The sequence below is a fragment of the Eubalaena glacialis genome, chromosome 13, assembly GCF_028564815.1.
Source record: "Eubalaena glacialis isolate mEubGla1 chromosome 13, mEubGla1.1.hap2.+ XY, whole genome shotgun sequence".
NCBI classification, from domain to species: domain Eukaryota; kingdom Metazoa; phylum Chordata; class Mammalia; order Artiodactyla; family Balaenidae; genus Eubalaena; species Eubalaena glacialis.
The window spans coordinates 31,239,547-31,261,494 of NC_083728.1; the positions used below are offsets into that span (position 1 = coordinate 31,239,547).

The following is a 21,948-nucleotide window of genomic DNA, read 5'->3' on the forward strand; positions in this document are numbered from 1 at the left end:
TTTTTGGCTGCGTTGGGTCTTCCTTGCTGTGTGTGGACTTTGTCTAGTTGAGACAAGTGGGAGCTACTCTTTGTTGCGGTGCGCAGGCTTCTCATTGCAGTGGCTTCTCTTGTTGTGGAGCACAGGCTCTAGGTGCGCGGGCTCAGTAGTTGTGGCGCACGAGCTTAGTTGCTCCGCAGCATGTGGGATCCTCCCGGACGAGGGATCGAATCTGTGTCCCCTGCATTGGCAGGCGGATTCTTAACCACTGCACCACCAGGGAAGTCCCTAAAGTTTTTCATTTGAATTAATAATTCCTTTGTCCACTCTTTCCTCTGAGAGCTGCTTAAGCAAGTATTTCATTACTAAAAAATCCTAACCTAGATATGGTCAGGTCTTCATTAGAAAGTATGTGATTTTGAATTTCATTAGAGATTACCCTTGGTCACTACCTTTGAGTAAATTGAAAGCACAAATTAAAGGGATTTCTCTGATATTTAGATGCTAAAGGAAAGACTGTAAGTATTCTTTAGATAATTTGTTGTATTTAGATGATTAAAACTTGAAATGCAGTAGTTTTCTTTTTTTTTTTTTGTCCTTGCTGAACTGCATGTGGAAATCTTAGTTCCCCTGACCAGGGATTGAACCCAGGCCCCCTGCAGTGGAAGTGCAGAGCACTGACCACTGGACTGCCAGGGAATTCCTTAATTGCAGTAATTTTAAAGCTGCATTTTGTGAAGCTAATTTATTATGTTTTATTAGGTCCTGGATGTTCAGTTCCTGTACCAGCTAACCAGTCATTTTGGACACGAGAGGAATATTCTAACCTAAAGCTCCCCAGAGCCTCTCACAAAGCTGTGGTCAATGGAAGTATAATGTGGGTTGTTGGAGGATATATGTTCAACCACTCAGATTACAACATGGTTCTAGCGTAAGTTGTTTTAAAAATTTTTACAAGAAGCTTACTTTTCCATTTTGAAAATATTTAAAGTAGAGATAAGCAAAAAGAAAAGAAATCATTAGTAATTGCATTCCTGAAGAAAATCTCTGTTAGTATTTTAGTAGTTGTATTCTAGACTTTTGGGGACATATTCTTAGTTTTTGAAATTGGGAGCCACAAAGAATTCATTGCTGTAATAAAGAATAATTCATCTTTTCCAGACACTGTCTCTTAGATTTTGTGTTAGGTACATATAATAGGCTCTATATAAATAGGGGATTGCTTTGCCTCTTAATTTAATTAACATTTCTATAGGTTAAACGGCTTGCATTTATAGTTTGCTAGTGGAAATTATGCCATTCTTTAATACTTCCCAGGGTTCAAGGTCTTTTGCTGGTTCCATGCTGCTCATCCTGAAGGGAGAGTGTATTTTCATGGTGGAATTAGCTATGGAGTTTGACTTTGGGGAGAAATTTTTGAACACCTACTGTTGTGCTGATTTTGTGCCCTGGAAATTTTTTCTAAACATTTTCTACTAATGAAGATTGTCAAAAATCAGCATCTGTTCTTTAAGGAATTCTGGAAATATGGCAGTGATAGTATAGTTTCTGAGTCCCCCAAACATAGTCATTAAAGCACAGAGAACAACTAGGATAGCAAAATAAAAAACACATGGATAACATCTATAACAAACTTGATCAGAAGGCATCTACACAAATAGGTGGGGTTAAACCATTGACAGCTATAAGACCTGTGTGCTATCAGTATCTATGTAGGAGTAAGCAAAGGGGAGTGGTGGGCCCACCAACAGTAAACCCAAAGACCCGCTGGAAAGCTCAGCAAGCTGCTTTGAGAACAGCAGCTGGAATTGGGAAGATTTTGCATGTTCTAGTAGGGGGGATGAGCTCAAGGGATCTATAGTAGGATCTGAAGGGGCTGGAACAGTTTGTGCCTTATTAGTTCTCAAAAAACCAGCCAAAGACTCTTTGTAGGAGAAAGTCCCACACTGAAGAAAAGCTGCTGGGAATAGAATTCAAATTGAACAGGACAGGGACAGCAGAGAAAGAAAGTCCAGATAACAGTCTGAGAGGGGAACAGAGCCAGGAGATCTCAAGAAGTAAGGTGCCAAATAGTTGGACACTACACTACAACAGAAGAGGAGCTAGTGAGCTGAGAAACTAGAAAAACTAGCTGAATCAAGCCTCTCCTATAAGAGTTCAGGAAAATTTTTTAAAAATTAAAAAAAATTAAAATTAAATTAAAAAAATTAAAATTAAAATTTAGCAACAGAAAAAATATCAAGGTCAAATCTCATAGAAAGTTATTATAAAAAAGAAGAGAATAAGTAGAATAATACCCCTTCAAACATGAAAGCATAAGAGAAAAATACATTCACAAAACTGACAAAAATTATAACTTAGTATTCCAAAGTAAGCTAACATACAATAAGAAAATGATAAAAGACATGAAAGAACAATATAACCAGGACTAGAAAAATTCGGAAATGAGATGATAGAAGTTAGGAAAGAATTTTAAAATAATTTCAGAATTAAAGACAAACCTAGAAGGAACACAGAGTAAATAAACACAACAGATACTCCTTTAGAAATAGAATATGAAAAAAAAAAGAAATAGAGTATGAAAAAGGAAATTTTTAAAAATCATAAATAAATGAAGGTCATTTTCCCCTATTCTTTGTATGATAAGTACAGTTAAAAAAACCTGGACATCTGCCGCCGCAGGCTCGCCCCACATCCTACCCCTCCCTCCCCCCGGCCTGAGTGAGCCAGAGCCCCCGAATCAGCTGCTCCTTTAACCCCGTCCTGTCTGAGCGAAGAACAGACGCCCTCAGGCGACCTACACGCAGAGGTGGGTCCAAATCCAAAGCTGAACCCTGGGAGCTGTGCGAACAAAGAAGAGAAAGGGAAATCTCTCCCAGCAGCCTCAGAAGCAGCGGATTAAAGCTCCACAAACAACTTGATGTACCTGCACCTGTTGAATACCTGAATAGACAGCGAATCATCCCAAATTGACGAGGTGGACTTTGGGAGCAAGATATATTATTTTTTCCTCTTTTTGTGAGTGTGTATGTGTATGCTTCTGTGTGAGATTTTGTAAAAAAAACAAACAAACAAAAAAAAAACCTGGACATTATATATAAAACAAACATAAGAAAACTCTGAAGAAGGCAGTCTTATTAGGGACCTCAAGACCCAAAAAATGACATAATGGTAAGTTCCAAGGGTTTTCCTTTAGTCTCATATATCGCAGACTTGATGTTGGAAAAATCAGCAGTCTGGAAATGTTAATAGGTATAAGCTGAAAAAGCCCCAAGAAAACCCTGTTTTCTCTAGCCCGAGGACCAGGAAAGGGGCAGCTTAGCAAGACAGAAAACTTTTAGACAATAACCACTCGACCTTAGACAAACAGCACAGAAAGAACTGTGGCTTCACCACCACCCCTGCTAGCTCTATACTAATAGAGTCTAGATTTCCACTTATGCCAGGATAAAGTGAGGTGCTTCAACCACCACCCGCCATCCCACCAGGGTAGGGTTAAAGAAGGCCATATAGGGAGCTGAGACTTACTTCTCCACCAGGCATTAATGAGGTCTCCCCCACCACTGTGACATCAGTGGAGACACTGTGGGGAGCCTGGATTTCTACCCCTGCCTGGCAGCAACAGCAGTAATGAGTAGACTTTCCCTCTCTCCACTGGGGTGGTGTCAGAGGAGGCCTGCTATAACAGAAGATTTAAATAAGATCCAGAGTCTCATGTCATGATACCCAAAATGTTGAGATTTCAATTGAAAATCATTTGTCATGGTAAGAGCCAGGAAAATCTCAGCTTGAATGAGAAAAGGCAATCAAGAGATGCTGACACCAAGGTGACACATATATTAGAGTTATCTGACAAAGATTTTAAAGCAGCCATTATAAAAATGCTTCAACAGTTCTCTCAACAACAGAATGGAGAGGACAGAGGAGAGAATCAGTGAACTTGAAGATAGAACGATAGAAATTCCTTAATCTGAACAACACAGAGAAAATAAAACATTTAAAAAATGAACAGAGTTTCAGAGACCTGTGGACTGTAACAGAAAATCTTAACATTTCTGTCACCAGAGGAGCCTTGGAAGAAGAGGAGGAAGAGGGTGTATATGAAAAAGTATTTGAAGAAATAATAGTTGAAAAGTGCCCAAGTTTGGCAAAAGATATGCATGTACAGAGTCAAGAGATTGGGTGAACTCCAACAATCCCAACTCCCACAGGAGTTTTACATTTCATTAATTCTTTCTTATTCCATTTCTCATTCTCCTGCTCAGCTGTCATACTGTCTTTTCATTTTTTAGATCTCCACCACATTTTCTCCTGTTTTCCTGCTCAGCTAGTGGCCTTGTTTCCCATTTCTGTTTTGAAAGATAAAGGTTATCAAAAGAGGACTTCCAGAAACTCCCACCACCACATTTAGCAATTACCTACATATTGCTCATTTTTCTGTCTTGTGTTGCTTTACATCAGAACTGTGCAGTGGACAGTTTCTATTTTGGTTATGATGGAAATGCTCTGTGTTTACAATGTCATGTCACTATCCACATGTGGTTATTGAGCACTTGAAATGTGGCTAGTATGACTGAGTGGATTTTAAATTTTCAGTTCTTATTCCTCATCTTACTTGATCTTTCACAAACATTCAATACAACTAGTCTCTCCTTCCTCTTTTAAACAGTTTCTTCACTTGGCTTCCAGGACTCCACACTTCCTTGACATTTTTTCTAACTGCCCATTCCTTCTCAGGCTCCTTAGCTGGTTCCTCTTCAGCTAACTGACTTCTGAATGATGATGTGCCCCAGGGCTCAGTCCTTGGTCCCCTTCTGTGAGAGTGTGTATTCACTCCCTTGGTGATCTCATGTAATATCTTGGCCTTTGTGCTGGTGACTTACAAATTTATATCTGCATCCTAGACTTAACACCTGTTCCCATATCCCCACCTCTTTATTTGATATCTCAATAGGCATCTAAAACTCCATGTGTCCCAAACTGATCTTTCCTCCAAGCCTGTTCTTGCCCCAGAAGTCCCTATCTCAGTAAACGACCACTCCATTCTTCTATTTGCTTAAGCCAAAAATTTCAGAGTCATCCATGACTTCTTGTTTTTTCACACTCCATATCAGTATATGTATTAGTTATCTCTTGCTGTGTAAATTACCACAATTTAGCAGATTAAAACAACACACATTTATTACCTCATAGTGTCTGCTGGTCAGGGTTCTAGGCATGGCTTAACTGGGTTCTCAGCAACCAAGGTGTTACCTGGCCTGTGTTCTAATTTAGAGGTTCAACTGGGCAGGAATCCATTTCCAAGCTCACCTATTTCCCGGTGGTTGTAGGACTAAGGGCCCTGGCTTCTTGCTATCTGTCAACTGGAGGCCACCTCAACTCCTGGAGGCTGCCCAGAGTTCCTTATCAGTAGGGTTTCCCCAGTATGGCTGCTTACTTATCAGGCCACAAGGAGAGTCTCTGGCCTGAGTCTGCTAGCAGGATAGATGTCATGGAAATGACATCTCATTATTTTTGCCATATTCTGTTGGTTAGAAGCAAGTCATAGATCCTGCTCACACTCGAGGGGAGGATATTATATACATGGGTATGAACACCAGGAGGCAGGGATCATGAAGACCACCCTAGTGTCTGTCTGCCACAATATGTCAGCAGATCTTGTTAGCTCTTCCTTTAAAATCTATCCCTAATCTAACCACTTCTCACTACTTCTAATGCTGCCACTCTGAGAAGTAAAGGTAAAATTAAAGGTGTGAAGGTGATTGTCCCTTCCACTGTTATACTAGATATTATGAGTCATATATTCTACCATTTATGTGATTTTTGTACTTCTACCTGGCATCATCCTCCCTTGAAGTAAGAAATCTGGGAGTCATTTTTATACTTCCTCTCCTGTACCTCCTCATAACATAATCTCATGTCAAGCCCATCAACTCTGTCACCAAATACATGTCATATTCATTCTTTTCTCTCTTAAGACCAGCTTGCCAATATCTCTCATCTAGGATTCAGCAGTACGTTCCTATAAAGTCTGTCTGTTTCCATTCATTCCGCTTAATCCATTTTCTAAATATCAACTGGGGTGATTTTTTAGGGTATACATTTTATCATTTACTACCTTCTTAAAACCCTTCAGTGACTTCCCATGGGACTTAATGATCCTACCTGATGTGACAGCTGCTTACCTTCCCATACTCAACTTGCTCCCCTCCTGCCCCATCAGCCCTCTTTCCTTACCTAAAACTCCTTGTGCTTGCTCTTCCCTCTGTCTAGACTGTTCCTGCCGTTGTACCTCAGGGCTGGTTTCTTCCTTTACGTATCCTGTCCGTTAACTGTCCCATAGTGAGATCCTCCCCAATCAGCTAGTTCAGACAGGTGCTCCCTGGTTTTTTTCATAGTTCTCATTTCGTTTAGAGCAGTGTTCATAATTTTTATTCTACTTGTGCCCATTGTTGTGCTTGCTCATTTTCTGCCTTTTCCACTATATGTTCTCCAAGGTTAGAGACCTTGTTTACTCACTCAATTCGGCTTAGCTCATAGAATGTGCTCAAATAAGTATTTATCAAATGAATAAGAGAGTAAATGAATTATCTATTTCTTTCACAAATATTTGTTGTTAGAAATATAGATGTCACCTACTACTTTTATTTGGTGTACCTCGTAAGCCATGTTTTTTTAAAAATTTTATTTATTTTTAAGAGGGTATTAAATAGTTTATTGATTACCCATGATAATGGGTGATAAACAAGCTTCATTCCCATCTATAACTTTATCTTGTACCATAATTCTGTTTAGATATATTGCATAGGATGTGCCAACAATCATATTAATAACCAAAAAACTCCATGACTTTGCTTGGGTGACCCTTTTAATGGTGAACTCCAGGTCACAACACAGTAACTGTCAGTTCAACTACACCAAGTTTCTGAAGACGTTGGCTTTATTCACAAGCAGGTTGTGAATAAATTTCAAATGGAACCTGGCATCACCTTGAAGAAATTCTGACTTCACACTGTTGCAGTCGTTTACCAAAATGTCTTCAGAGTAGACTAACTTTACAGAGCACGTTTTTTAAAAAGGCGCATTAATTCAGCGTTGTGATCAGACGATTATATTTAGCAATCAACAGCATGGGTGCAAAAAAAAATTTACATTAAAACCCTTTGTTGGAATGCTTTACACTTTCCACAGAATAGAAACTAAAATAACCTGTTATACAGTTAGTCACAAATACAGTCCTCGAGGTTTTTTTGCCCATACACAGGAGTATTGTCTAAAACATGTCTTCTTTGTAGCAGCTAGGCCCTGCCACCACTGTGTTTGGCTGAGTTCACAAATCTGTTGTAACCTGTAGCTTCCCTGTCACTTCTCTGGCTCTCCTCTCCTGCGAAGCTTTGTTTCCTGGCAGTAATTAAAACCTTCTGCCACTGCCATAGCTATTGCTGCTGCTGGAACCGCCATAGCCACCTTGATTTCGTGGTTTGGCAAAGTACTGGCCTCCACCACCATAAGGGCCAGAACTTCTGCCTCCAAAGTTTCCTCCTTTCATGGGTCCAAAATTTGAAGATCGATTGTTGTAATTGCCAAAATCACTGTAGCTTCAACCACCTCCAAAATTGCTTCCATCATTACCAAATCCGTTATAGCCATCCCCACTGCCACCATATCCACCACCACCATGGCTGCCACCAAAGCCACCTCGACTGCCACCAAAGCCACCTCGACCACTGAAGTTTCCTCCACGGTTGTCATTCCCACCAAAACCGCCTCCACGACCACCACCAAAGTTTCCAGAACCACTTTGACCTCTTTGGCTGCATGAAGCGCTAGCCTTCTCTTGCTTAGATAGGGCTTTCCTTACTTCACAGTTGTGGCCGTTCACTGTATGGTATTTCTGAATGACAGTCTTGTCTACAGAGTCATGGTCATCAAAGGTTACGAAAGCAAAGCCTCTCTTTTTGCCACTGCCTCAGTCAGTCATGATTTCAGTCACTTCAGTTTTCCCATACTGTTCAAAATAATCTCTTAGATAATGTTCTTCAGTGTCTTCTTTAATGCCACTAGCAAAAATCTTTTTCATAGTTAAGTGGGCACCAGGTCTTTGAAAATCTTCTCTTGAGACGGCCCTCTTTGGTTCCACAACTCTTCCATCCACCTTGTGTGGCCTTGCATTCATGGCTGCATCCACCTCCTCCATAGTGGCATACGTGACAAACCCGAAGCCTCTGGAGCGATTGGTGTTTGGATCCCTCATTACCACACAGTCTGTGAGCATTCCCCATTGCTCAGAATGGCTCCTCAGACTCGCATCGGTTGTTTCAAAGCTCAAACCTCCGATGAAGAGCTTCCGCAGTTGTTTGGGCTCTTTGGGAGACTCTGACTTAGACATGACGGCAGTGGAGAGGGAAGATGTCAACGATGCTTACTCGGCGGCGTCCACGTGCAGGAAGGAGTAGTCTAACGAATGTATCTCTACATTTATTTTTTAGGTTTTAACATTTTTCTTCTTGTACTTGATCAAAACATGATTTTTACAGCTTTATGTATTTTGTGTAAATACTAATATAGTTTCAAATAAATTTTTGCTAACTCATGAAAAGTGAATATAGTGACTCCTTTTAGAGGAAGTATTTCTGGAACTTAGATCATAAATTTTATCATCGTCTATACTCATATAAGCATATTGCAGGAATTGCCCTCACTCTGTATTTTCTCCACGACCCTGTTAACCCAAAACTTTTAAGTTGCATTAAAAAGCAGTTCCCATTTTATGTCACCCAAGGGTCCTCTTGCACAACAAATTGTCTTGGTCATCTGGTTAAGATTTCCAATTGAAATGTCACTGAATTTCCTTCCCTTGAGCAAAAAAATAGCGTTTTTTTTAAGCTAAAAAAAAAAATAATAAGAAATTGAGCAACAGGTAACCACACAAGGTAGGGAGTATCACCTAATCTGATAAACTTAAAACAGACACACAGAAACAGCAAGCCCCCACAGAAACTATATGAGTGAAATTCTGAGAGTTCTCACTAATAGCCCCAAATCTAGAGAGAAGCAAACTGAGTGGGTATCATTGTTTTCTTGCCCTTTTAACTGAATAGTATAAGAAATAGTTGCTAAGGAGGATCAAGTGAAAAAGGGGGAAATTGATCAAGTGGCTGAGTCTGCCCAAAAGTCAGGGCTTCTATGTAATTTGGATATCCCAAAATTTGAACCCTGGGATAGGACACTTAAACAAAATCTCAGAGGCGAATAGACTCTGGATATTTTATTCTAATAGACTGCACACCCCCACCCCCACCTGAGCCCCAGCATTTCTTCAGACTTCAGAAAAGTGGACAGAACATAAAATGCCAACTCTCACACTAAAGCTAGGATGGAAAGATAAACTTGTCTTAGATACAGTGGAAAAAGAATTAAGAAATCACCCACAGTTTGCAAATGTAATGTCTGGAGAGCAATGTCTAACCACAAGCAAGACAAAAGAAGTGGCATTGTAGCAAATGCAAATATCTATGGTGAAAAAGTAAAGAGGAAAGAACACAGCGTGTAAAACTGACAACAACTGATCATAGAGGAAAAGTATTCCTTCCAACTGCTTTGTGCTATGGATCAATATAATGAGAATTTGAATTCAGAAAAACAAGCTGAAAAGCAAGAAGATAATAACAATGAGATGAAATGGGAGATTACACATGTACAGAAATATAAATAAGTTACATACAGGAAAAACTACAATGAAAATCGAACTGCTGACAGCTTGATAGACGTGATTCCAATGAATACAGATGAAAAAGTTAAATAATTAGAAAAAGCAAAGACATGGGAGACAGAAGGTCCAATATAATACAGATAATTGCTGTCACTGAAGAAAAGAACCTAACAAATAGAACAAGTGGATTGAAATAGTACAAGATGTTTCAGGAAAAATATTATAGTTGTTCAGTGACAAGACCTGATTTGATCAAATTATTGAACTTTTAGAATAAAGGACAAATTATTGGGTGGGAAGCCTCAGATAGTTCTTGACTCCTGCTGGCTGGGGTCAAGTTCAATCTCTGTAGAGCCTTTCCTGTGGTCTTTGGATGGCCAGACACTGTAATTGGAATACCAGGCCACTGTGAGGGGCAGAGGATGTGCCCTGTGGCATGATGGGCATTGTGTTACCAGCCATCAAGGAGGAGTTTGTGAGAGAGGTGGCTGCACCTTTATGGAAGACACCTACTTCTGAATTCCTGAGGTTTGTCTTTGCTTAACTGCATGTCCGGGTCTTAGAACTAATTGTTCAATATTCCTTTATCTTGGACTCAGCTCCCAGAAGAAGGAGCGTTTATTTGGTACTTGGCATTTCTTACATTTTATTGCATCAACATTGTTCTTGTCTTGTGTTTGCTTCTCTGTATTGTGAAAAGAGTGACAACCTGTTATGTAAGTGTCTTTTGGCAAAATTTACAAACAGCTCATGCAGCTCAATATCAAAAAAACAAACAACCCAATCCAAAAATGGGAAGAAGACCTAAATAGACATTTCTCCAAAGAAGATATACAGATTGCCAACAGACACATGAAAGAATGCTCAACATCATTAATCATTAGAGAAATGCAAATCAAAACTACAATGAGGTATCATCTCACACCGGTCAGAATGGCCAACATCAAAAAATCTAGAAACAATAAATGCTGGAGAGGGTGTGGAGAAAAGGGAACACTCTTGCACTGTTGGTGGGAATGTAAATTGATACAGCCACTATGGAGAACAGTATGGAGGTTCCTTAAAAAACTAAAAATAGAACTACCATACGACCCAGCAATCCCACTACTGGGCATATACCCTGAGAAAACCGTAATTCAGAAAGAGTCATGTACCAAAATATTCATTGCAGCTCTGTTTACAATAGCCAGGACATGGAAGCAACCTAGGTGTCCATCATCGGATGAATGGATAAAGAAGATGTGGCACATATATACAATGGAATATTACTCAGCCATAAAAAGAAATGAAATGGAGGTATTTGTAATGAGGTGGATGGAGTTAGAGTCTGTCATACAGAGTGAAGTAAGTCAGAAAGAGAAAAAGAAATACAGTATGCTAACACATATATATGGAATCTAAGGGGAAAAAAAAAAAAAAAAAAGGTCATGAAGAACCTAGTGGCAAGATGGGAATAAAGACACAGACCTACTAGAGAATGGACTTGAGGATATAGGGAGGGGGAGGGGTGAGATGTGACAGGGTGAGAGAGTGTCATGGACATATATACACTACCAAATGTAAAATGGATAGCTAGTGGGAAGCAGCCGCATAGCACAGGGAGATCAGCTCGGTGCTTTGTGACCACCTAGAGGGGTGGGATAGGGAGGGTGGGAGGGAGGGAGATGCAAGAGGGAAGAGATATGGGAACATATGTATATGTATAACTGATTCACTTTGTTATAAAGCAGAAGCTAACACACCATTGTAAAGCACTTATACTTCAATAAAGATGTTTAAAAAAAAATAATAATACGTTGGCTTGAGTATATTCACTCTATAAATGTTATATAGATATCTATAATTTATTAATCCATTTTCTATTGATGGATATTTATTTGTTTCCCATTCTTGCTATTATGTTGTGATAAAACTTTCTTACATCTTCTTGTTTACATAATGTTTTTCATAACTTAAAAATCTTGTATTCAGGGAAACTTATAGAAAATAAATAAACATTTAAAATATAACAGTAGTATTGGTTTTCCTTTGGTTTCTTTTTTCTATTAAATTATATAAAATTAAAATTAACACTTTATTAAAATTCACCTATATTAGGATCCCCTTTGTATAAATGTATATTATCAGTCTATTCTTCTATCTGTATGTATGCATAGAAAATGTCTGGAATGATGTTTACTTAATGTTATTCATTTCTAGGTGACAGAATGTGGGGTCATATTTAAGTTTTTGGCTCTTTATTTTTTTTGCATTGATTACACTTTTTATAGTGAGTATGTATAATTTTAATGAAAACAATAGAATGACGTTTTCCTCAAAAACAAAACTAATATTCTAAGATATTGAATGTGATTAATGCTGCAATGTAAGAGTATAAATGATTTTCTTTTGGGCATTTTTTATATTTTAAAGGTCTTTAAGTGTATTCATAGTATAATTGAAATGCTATAATGATATTCTAGTTTTTTTGAAAATATTACTTTTTAAAATAGATAAAGAAAAAGAAAGGCTAGGAATTTTTTTAAACTTAGTTATCATCCTTTTTTCAGTATGTGTCTTTACTTTTGCATGGTTAAATGAAAGAAAAGTTATAGTAATAAAAGTCCCTTGAGTATAATGCAAACCTGCAAGTGATTTAGTGTGTAGAAGAGGTTTTCAGGAAGCATTAGAAAGTTCCAGTAGATTTTCTTTCTCGTCCCAGAGCTGTGGAACCCAGCTCCAGCTTCCTGAGTTCTCATGTGCCCCATAGGCCCAGATGTTAGGTTTGTTTGCCCAGGTACCTCACCATATCCATTGCAGATTTAACGAGCATCTCCAAAGTGGATTAGATCACAAATAAAGACTCCAAGATGTTCTGTTTTGTCATTTGGGTGAAAGTATGATCTGTTTGTTTTGTAGGTATGACCTTGCTTCTAGGGAGTGGCTTGCGCTGAACCATTCTGTGAACAATGTGGTTGTTAGATATGGTCATTCTTTAGCATTATACAAGGTAAAATGTCTCCACTCTGTACTAAGCTAGAAACTCAACTCTTCCACTGTTACTTTATCATATTATGTGATTGAAATAGCTATTTAGTGTTGGATTTTCTTCCTAATCTTTTTTATTGCAATAAAGTATGTATAACATACTTAGCCATTTTTAAGTGTACAATTCAGTGATAGTAACTTCACTCATAATGTTGTGCAGCCATCATCACCATCCATCTTTGTAATTCTTTTTTAATTTTTTTGCTTTGTTTTTTTTTTCATCTTTGTAATTCTTTTGATCTTGTAAAACTGCAACTCTATGCCCATTCAGCAATAATTCCCCATTCCCTCCTCCTGCCTGCCCCTGGCAACCACCATTCTACTTTCTGTCTCTGATTTTGACTTCAGAGTTGGTTTTTAATTGGGGGAAAACTTTCTAATGTGGGGAGTATACAATTGGCTAAGTTATAAGTGGAAATTAAAGTAGAAACTACTTTAACCTGAGAGATTTAAATGGATTCATATTCAAACTGGGATATTATGATTGTGGTACTAAATGGTTAAAAATTAACCTAGTGTAGGTTAGCTTTTACGTTCATTAGCAAGTTTAGCCAAGAATAGTGACATTACAATGTAACTGAGTAATCATTTTCATTTCCCTGTTTTTTAGTTTATTTCAACTTTATTTTTCCAAGCCATTTTATATTGTAAAAGATCTTGTGTGAGGAAGTCCAAGAAAAGTGGCAAAGTATTAGGGATATAGGTTAGATTTATTTTATTTTGTTCTTTCTACATCCTTTTCCTAATAATTCACTGAAAGGTGCTTTTCACTAACACTTTTTAAGCTAAGAATAATATTGAGGTTTTGAACTGTTCCTTTTTCTGTGTTTAGATTTTATCCTTTTGATGTTTTTTAGAATTTTGTTTACATTTTTTCCCTAGGATAAAATTTATATGTATGGAGGAAAAATTGATTCAACAGGGAATGTGACCAACGAGTTGAGAGTGTTTCATATTCATAATGAATCATGGGTATTGTTGTCCCCTAAAGCAAAGGAGCAGTATGCAGTGGTTGGGCACTCAGCACACATTGTCACATTGAAAACTGGCCGAGTGGTCATGCTGATTATCTTTGGTCACTGCCCTCTCTATGGATATATTAGCAATGTACAGGAGTATGACTTGGGTACGTATATTTTTTTCAGTGAATCGTTTTTGAATGTCAGATTTAAAATTTTACTCTTCTTATTATGACTGTTTAACAAAATTCAACCTAACTTTGACCCAGTACTTGATCTTGAGATACAGTTAGCATTGATGAATTGCCAGTGAAGTTTAGATTATTGATGCTGCTATGTGGTATATATGTGTTACTGTCAGTTTGGCAAGGAGCCAAAAATGGCACTAAATGCTATGAGTGTTGAAAATAAAATAAATAAATAAAAAGGGTTTGAAACAACAAATAGAAGAAAAAAAAATATTTGAAAAGCCCTTTAGAGATTGGTTTAATGGAGCATCATTTCCCCTTAGTATATAATCTTTCCTTTGGTTAAATTTTATTATATTTGTTTTTGTGGATGTGGATGATATTTTAAGAAAGTAGGCCCGTAAAGTATGTCTGCAAATTGGTCTGTAAAGGTCATGGGGAATTAAGTGTTCAATTGAGGGGGATCTGAGTCTTTCAAATTTAATGTAATTCTTTTCCTACATATTAGAACTTCAGAACATTTAACAGGTTGAAGTTAGGCCACCTGGATTTGTTACAAGTTTTAGATGGCCTTCCTTTAAAAATAAAATGGTTGAAGAAAGTTACATGTATCAAGTCTCCTGAAATCTCTTCTCTTGTCTTAAGCTAATTGGTAATTTTAAGTATTAGGAGGAGCCTGCAACGTTTGCCTTTAACTGTTTGCCTTTTCCAGGTGAGAACACATGGAGTATATTACATACCCAGGGTGCCCTTGTCCAAGGGGGCTATGGCCATAGCAGTGTCTATGACCACAGGACCAGGTCCCTGTATATTCATGGAGGCTACAAGGCTTTCAGTGCCAATAAATACCGGCTTGCAGATGATCTCTACAGATACAATGTGGACACCCAGATGTGGTGGGTGCTTTTTCTTGAGCTTTCACTTTAAGGTGGGAATTCTGGCAATTGCTGGGAAAATTGTGCTACATTTTTGTTTTCAGGACTTGCAGATAATTCTCTTCATCATTGTAAACAGAAATTGTGAAATAAGCAGAAGGTAATAAAGTAGTAGTATCTATAATTTTGTAGTAGGTTGATTAGAACCTTGGGTTTTGTTGGGTTTTTTTTTTTGACTGTTTTTCAATTTTCATACACTCAGTACCACTGTAAAATTTTAGCTCTTCAGAATCCTAAGGAATAAATTGTTCTACATAGCTGAGTTTATGCACACTGTTGTAATTAAGTAGAATATATCCACTTTTTAACCTTTTCTTGTTGACCAAGGTGTTATCATTAGGGTCAGTTACTGGCATCATTCCATGAAATCATCAAACAGAGGTGGTCTCAGTACCTAAAAGATTAGAGCTGTCCTCACTCTACTATATATTGGTCTATATAAAGTATACTAATCTTAAAAAATATAAAGTAAATTTGAGTTATGAAATAATATAATTATAAAGCAATGGTTTCTTCTCATATTTCCTTACATATTTGAGACCATGCTCTGGATACCATTTTACATTGTCATTAAAATTGTCATTTTTAGTGACTGTGTAATACTCCATCTTGTGGGTATCCTGAGCCCATACAGTTGGAAGTTTTGGTTTCTAGCTCTTGTCTTATTGATAAAACATATGTAAGCTTCCATCCATATTTCACATGATATCTACTCAGAAACTGGAATTATAGAGTATGAACATAGAGTGTGAACATTTTTAAGGCTCTTAACATATTTTATCAAAATTCTCATACATCTTTCAATTTTACATGTTTATTGTTGAGAAAGTTACTTATATACAGAGAAAAATCTAGAATTATTTGCACACTTGGATCTGAAGTTAAGAAAATGGTTATGTTTGTAGTAGCAAATAGATGATAAATATTCTAAAGAACTAACCTTGTATTTATTATTTTTAAATAAACTCAAAAGGACTATTCTTAAGGACAGCCGATTTTTCCGTTACTTGCACACAGCTGTGATAGTGAGTGGAACCATGCTGGTGTTTGGAGGAAACACACACAATGACACATCCATGAGCCATGGAGCCAAATGCTTCTCTTCAGATTTCATGGCTTACGACATTGGTAAGTTTCCCAAAGCCATTTTAGCTTTAAGAATCTTTTTTGTCTGTAAGCAACGTTTTAAAAGAAACAGAAAATATTTCTAGTTAAAAATGGTCAGGCTATTTGAAAGAGGTCCAAATGGAATTTTTTATGTTAATTTGACTGATATTGTAATCTGTTAAAAAGCATTACTTCTATATTAAATACTTTTTGAAGTCCCTCCTTTGATGAGTTGGGGTGATTGGGCTCTCCTGTGTCACAAATAAAAGCCTTACACAGTAATATGTGTTATGTAGTTGTGACCACCAGCATTGTGTTAAGTTGGTTTAAGTTTAACTTTATCTTATTCCCTTGAAACTGGTTTCACACATTCTTGATGTAATACTTTGACAGTGATTTTTTAAGAATTTGGTGTGGTAATGTACTGACCAGAAGAGGGCAATATTGGTTCATGCAAAACAAATATTAGAAATTCTTTAATATTTATCATGTATCATATGATATAAATATAAATATCATCAGATGTTCTTTAACAGATATTTATGTGCCAGCCACTGAACTTATACATTGGGGATCGTAAGAGGAATAAGTTACAGTCCTTGGTGGGGGAGGCAGAGAACTGAGCAGACAATATAATTGCATTCAGGGTGTTACTTGCTCTGAGAAGAACGTATGAGAGCACCTGTGAGCATCCCTTAATTGATGAGGGGTAAGGGGTACAGTCAGGGAAAGCCTTCTTGAGGAGGGCCATCCAGGCTGGGTCCTAGGAACACTGGGAAGTTGGCTGGGCCAAGTTAAGCAGGACTTCTCAGGCAAAGGAAGCCCATGTTTAGAGACACAGAGGTGGAAAGAGACCATGCCATGTACTTGGGGCCTGTGAGTAGTTAGTTTTGGCTGTATTCTAGTAGCACATCAGGGAAGAGTGGCTCTAAGTGGAACTAGAAGCAAGCAGCTGTCTGGTCAGATCTTGAGGGACCTGTTATGTCATGCTGAGGGGTTTGGGCTTTTTGAAGAATCTTACAGAAGAGGTGATAGAATTGTATTTGTGTCTTAGGAAGATCTCTTGATGGCATTGTGATTAGTAGTTGGGAAGGGGCAAGATGGGAGTTAGGAGGCTGTTGATAAAGTCCTGAGGAGGGTTTGAGCCAAGACTGTGGAAGTGGCAATGAGGATAAAGAGACAAATGTGTTTGAGAATTACTGGGAACCCGAGGATTGTCCCGAGTGCGTTTTGAGAGCTGTGACAGCATCCTTATCTGGTATCTGGTGTGGGCCACAGTAGATGGTGTTTTTTACCAAGGCTGGAAATAGAAGTAGAGGGACAGGGTCTGGGAGGAAGTGAGTAAATTGAATCTGGGGGCATGTTCAGCTGGAGATGACTGTGGGACAGAGCAGTACAGAGATCAGTGGGGAGCTGTAGGAGGGGGTGAACTTCTGTAGGGAGCATGTGTCATCAGGGACAAGCAAAGAGCCAGGGAATAGATACATAAAGAAGCCTTAAAGAGAATGGAGATTGCAAAAGCATGTCAGAGAATAGGAGGAAAGTGAGGCAAGACTGGGGACCTGAAAGGTAGCAGTTAACAGTGGCTACAGAGGGATTAAGTAAAATAAGGACTGGAGAGTTTTTCACATTTAGCAACAAAGAGATCATTTATTACCCTCTAGACATGGAGGAATGATCCAGATTACAGGAGGCTGAGAAGTAATATACGGTGAGATGTACACAGTGAATGTTGACCGTTTTAATTAAAAAAAAAGCAAAAACCCTTGTCTGTGAAGGGAAGAAAAGGGGTAAGTTGAGTGCCTCCTTGGGCATATTTAAATACTGCGGTAAGGTAAAAGTCAGGTGGGATAAGAGGAAGGGCTCCTGCCACACTGGTTGTAGGGAAGGAAGCAAGGTGGGTGGTCAGGAAGCTGTGGGAGTTGATGGCCTCTGTTCTGCATGTGAGGAAGACCACAGAGTTTAGGCTGGGTAGGAGAAGAAAGTGAAAGCTTTTGTTGTCGGGGTTGAATAAATGTCCGGATTGAGTGGAAGAACCTTTGTTTAGTGAGTGTGAAAGTCTGTGCGTCTGGGAACAGAAGACAGTGAGTCAGAGGTTGGTATGGTTCAGCAGCACCTGTTGGTATTGAGGTCCAGAAGAGAAGTTGCTAGCGTGAATCAGAACAAAGGAAAATTAGTAGATCTAGGGTGTCTAGGAAAGGACCTTTTAAAAATTAGATAAAGTTTGATTTTTTTTTTTTAGTTTTAATTTTCCACCTGTACATTTCTATTTTAGTTACTGAGTTTGGGCAAAGCAATATAGAGTGGAAAATAATTACGGAATTCACATGTTTTACTTATGTAAGCTTTGAAAAATGTAAAATTTGCTTAAGTTAAAAAACATTCTAGTGGGTAATATTGATAGGCAACAGAGTGAGTGTTGTGAATGTGCATTCACTAATTAGAATTGCTATAGAGTGCTACCGTTCTTCCTTGCCCTTCTGTTCTGTTGCTGCTGCATTTTACTTCAGAAATAATGGTGTGACTAAGAAAAACTGAGATATGTTTGTGTTTATTACAGTCTTCTTTCCCAAAGAAAATGCCAGTCCCTATTGATTATGAATGACAGTCCCTTCTGAAATGTGTTTTTCTTGCTCCTAGCTTGTGACCGATGGTCAGTGCTTCCCAGACCTGATCTCCACCATGATGTCAACAGATTTGGCCATTCAGCAGTCTTATACAACAGGTAATTGAAGAAGAAGTGCTTGCTCCTTTTCTCTTGTGTTTAAAATGAAAATGAAGTAAAATATGAAGTAATATTGGACTTACATATTATTCATAGGATTACCTTATCCCATTGGTTTTTCACAGAATTATGTTAGGTATGAATTTCCTGATTTATATTTAAAATATTTGATGTGAATTTGAATTACTTCTAATGCCATGTTTGTTGATGTAATTTTGTTAGCATGCCGGAGTAAGCTACGTTTGGTGTTGTCTGAGTGCATGGGACAACAAAAGTTGTGTGCAGTTACTGTCTTAGGCCCTCTGCTATTTGCTATTGTTTGTGGTGCTTTTGTCTGAGTGGTGAAGAAAGATTTGAAAAAAAGGAGAGAGGACACTTTAGATAAGGGATAAGATATGGGAACAGAGGTGGGGAGATTCTGATGCTTCATATAAGTCAAGTCTGTGGTGCTTCATATATATCAAGTCTTTGGATAATCTGAAGTCTGCACTGCATTTCATTGCATCATTCAGAAGTGCCTGGCCCAAACTAATAGAGCGCTTCACAAATCTGCCCCTGGAGAAGCATCTGTCATATAAGGGAGCTCCAGAGTGGCCATGTGACCTGTACCTTATAGTGTGCTTTACCGATTTTTTTATTTGTTAAAATAGTCTAATCATGTTGTTAATTTTTTCTCATTTTGTTTCTTCTCTGATTACTGTTTACTTCACCTTTTAAAATTCTAGGCCTTATCAATCCTGAAACTATTTAAATGCTATAATGCCTATGTATATTATGTTAGGATTCCCTACATTTTCAAAATTTCTGTTGTGATAATGAAAGTTAAATGAGGTAATTCACCTTGGATTAGGAAAGATAAGAAAGCAACCTATCTTGGAGATGTGAAGGAAGAATTGACAGAATTCAAACACTTAGATACTGGAAAAAGGGACATCTTTCACAAAGTAAACAGCTGAAATTTAGCAATAAATATGGTTTTACTATGGGAATATTTGATAGGTATAGATTAAAATGGAAGGATTTTTGACTACTAATTTGAAGTGTTATCTTTTTAAAAAATATTTATTTATTTATTTGCCTGCGTTGGTTCTTAGTTGCGGCACGTGGGATCTTCGTTGTGGCGTGCGGGATCTTTTTTTTGTTGTGGCACGTGGGCTCTCTAGTTGTGGCTCGCATGCTCAGTAGTTGCAGCACGTGGGCTTAGTTGCCCCATGGCATGTGGGATCTTAGTTCCCGGATCAGGGATCGAACCCGTGTCTCCTGCATTGGAAGGCGGATTCTTAACCACTGGACCACCAGAGAAGTCCCTGAAGTGTTATCTTAAATTGTAATTTGATATTTCCTCAGTAAGGAAAATGCTTAAAGTTTTCTAGTAAGTGCCTCTTGATGTTCTTCATCTGAAAAACAGTGGGTCCATTTTGTCATCATCTTGCCTGTGAGTGCCTGGCCTCAGCTGTGTTCATCTTTATATTCATGGTGTTCTCCTAGCATAAGATTTGGCACATAATAGGCATTTGCTAAATGGCGGCTGTTAGTACCATAATGATAATTAGCAAATAAATGGATTTTCTATCAAAACATTTTGGAGGTTTTATATAAACTCAGAGAAGTTGACAGTTTACCATAAGATGTAATTTAACCATGAATCAAAATTGGGAATGGCTTGCCTGAGTTATAATAATGTGCTTATTTTTGTATAATTCCAGTGGAGTATTTGAGCCTATATGCGAGTATCTGTATGAATGGGCCAGGGTTGGAGGGGGGCAGGGCATGACAAGGGAGGTCATGTAGTAAAAAACCATGGTTAGTTTAATTGTTTCTTCAATTTTTTTTAATTGAAGTATAGTTGATTTACAGTGTTGTGTTAATTTCTGCTGTAATGGTTAGTTTAATTTTGTGAAGTAATTTAGCTAAAGAGAAACTTTGATTCACATGATTTCCACATTTTGAATGATGGTTCCCTTAATCGAGCATCTGCATTGGGCCAGCTGTGCTTCACTTAGTCGTTGTCCTTGTGGTTTTTGAGGGAGGCAGGAAGAAGAGTGGCCTGTGAGGCATTGAGACTGCTGCAGATGCAGCTTTTCTTTTCCGTTCCCTGCTCCAAGTCTCTTTGAAGGACTTTGCCTACCCTCACATAGCCGATGTGACCAGATGAATTCAGAATTGCTAAGAATACCAGCTGTACTGGGAGGCCGATGGAGCTTATTTGGTTTAAGCAGTAAATTGACTAGCTGAAACCAGACTATGTAATGTGATACTAAGTAAACCAATATGAAGTTAAAAATTAAACCTGGTGTTCATTTTTGGTTACTGAAATATGTCAGTTTTCAGATGTAGTAAAAATACAGCCACAAATCTTTACGCTTTAGTTATCCTCTTGTCGATTTGAGGAAAACTGAGGCACAGTGAGAGTGAATTATTTGACACCTCATTGTGGGTTAGTGCTAAACTTCCTGGTGGATTATACGATCTCAGAGTTGGAAGAAATCCTTGAAATCATCTGTTCCACTAATTAAAATGTGACTTGTACTGTGTACTAAATTTTCATATGCACTTTTATCTCTTTCTTATTGGTCTATGTTTTCATTACACAGTTGTTGTTTTTTTTTTAATTTATTTATTTATTTATTTATTTTTGGCTGTGTTGGGTCTTCGTTTCTGTGCGAGGGCTTTCTCCAGTTGCGGCGAGTGGGGGCCACTCTTCATCGCGGTGCGCGGGCCTCTCACTGTCGCGGCCTCTCCCGTTGCGGAGCACAGGCTCCAGACGCGCAGGCTCAGTAGTTGTGGCTCACGGGCTTAGTTGCTCCGCGGCATGTGGGATCTTCCCAGACCAGGGCTCAAACCTGTGTCCCCTGCATTGGCAGGCAGATTCTCAACCACTGCGCCACCAGGGAAGCCCCCATTACACAGTTTTGATCAGAGAGCCTTTATCTATACTTCTTAAATTGTACATACTTATTTTAATATTTAAAAACATGTAGATGTAGGATTATGTGTATAATTTTTAAATATGCTAGCTTGCCCTGTCACTAAAATATTTTGAAGAATCCTGGTTAAAAGTCACTCACTTATCATGAGAACTTTTTAATATAGTAGCTGTATAGAGGAGGTAGATTATTGGAACTATTCTGGGTGTCACAGACCATTTTGAAAGGTTGGAATTTGGGAGGTAAAGGTATAAGAATGTTTTTTGAGGTCTTGAAAAATAACTTTTTTACAGGACTTTTGATATGTGAGATTCGTCTAAAGATTATAAGAAGTATATCATGCATTTGTTTATGTAAGTTTTCAATGAACTCTTTCTCTCTCTTTTTTT

At 38.1% G+C, this 21,948-nt stretch overlaps 1 protein-coding gene and 1 pseudogene across 1 annotated transcript in view; one reads left to right on the forward strand and one right to left on the reverse strand.

Annotated features, from left to right (window-relative positions):
- The window catches only part of ATRN (attractin), a 159,026-nt gene that overhangs the window by 52,279 nt on the left and 84,799 nt on the right, over positions 1–21,948 (forward strand). The window contains exons 6-11 of the mRNA XM_061209629.1: positions 742–910; positions 12,590–12,680; positions 13,601–13,844; positions 14,578–14,761; positions 15,774–15,928; positions 18,548–18,632. Coding sequence (XP_061065612.1) covers positions 742–910; positions 12,590–12,680; positions 13,601–13,844; positions 14,578–14,761; positions 15,774–15,928; positions 18,548–18,632 — 928 coding nt within the window. The remainder of the gene's footprint in view (positions 1–741; positions 911–12,589; positions 12,681–13,600; positions 13,845–14,577; positions 14,762–15,773; positions 15,929–18,547; positions 18,633–21,948) is intronic.
- LOC133103995 (heterogeneous nuclear ribonucleoprotein A1-like) lies at positions 7,145–8,411 on the reverse strand (annotated as a pseudogene).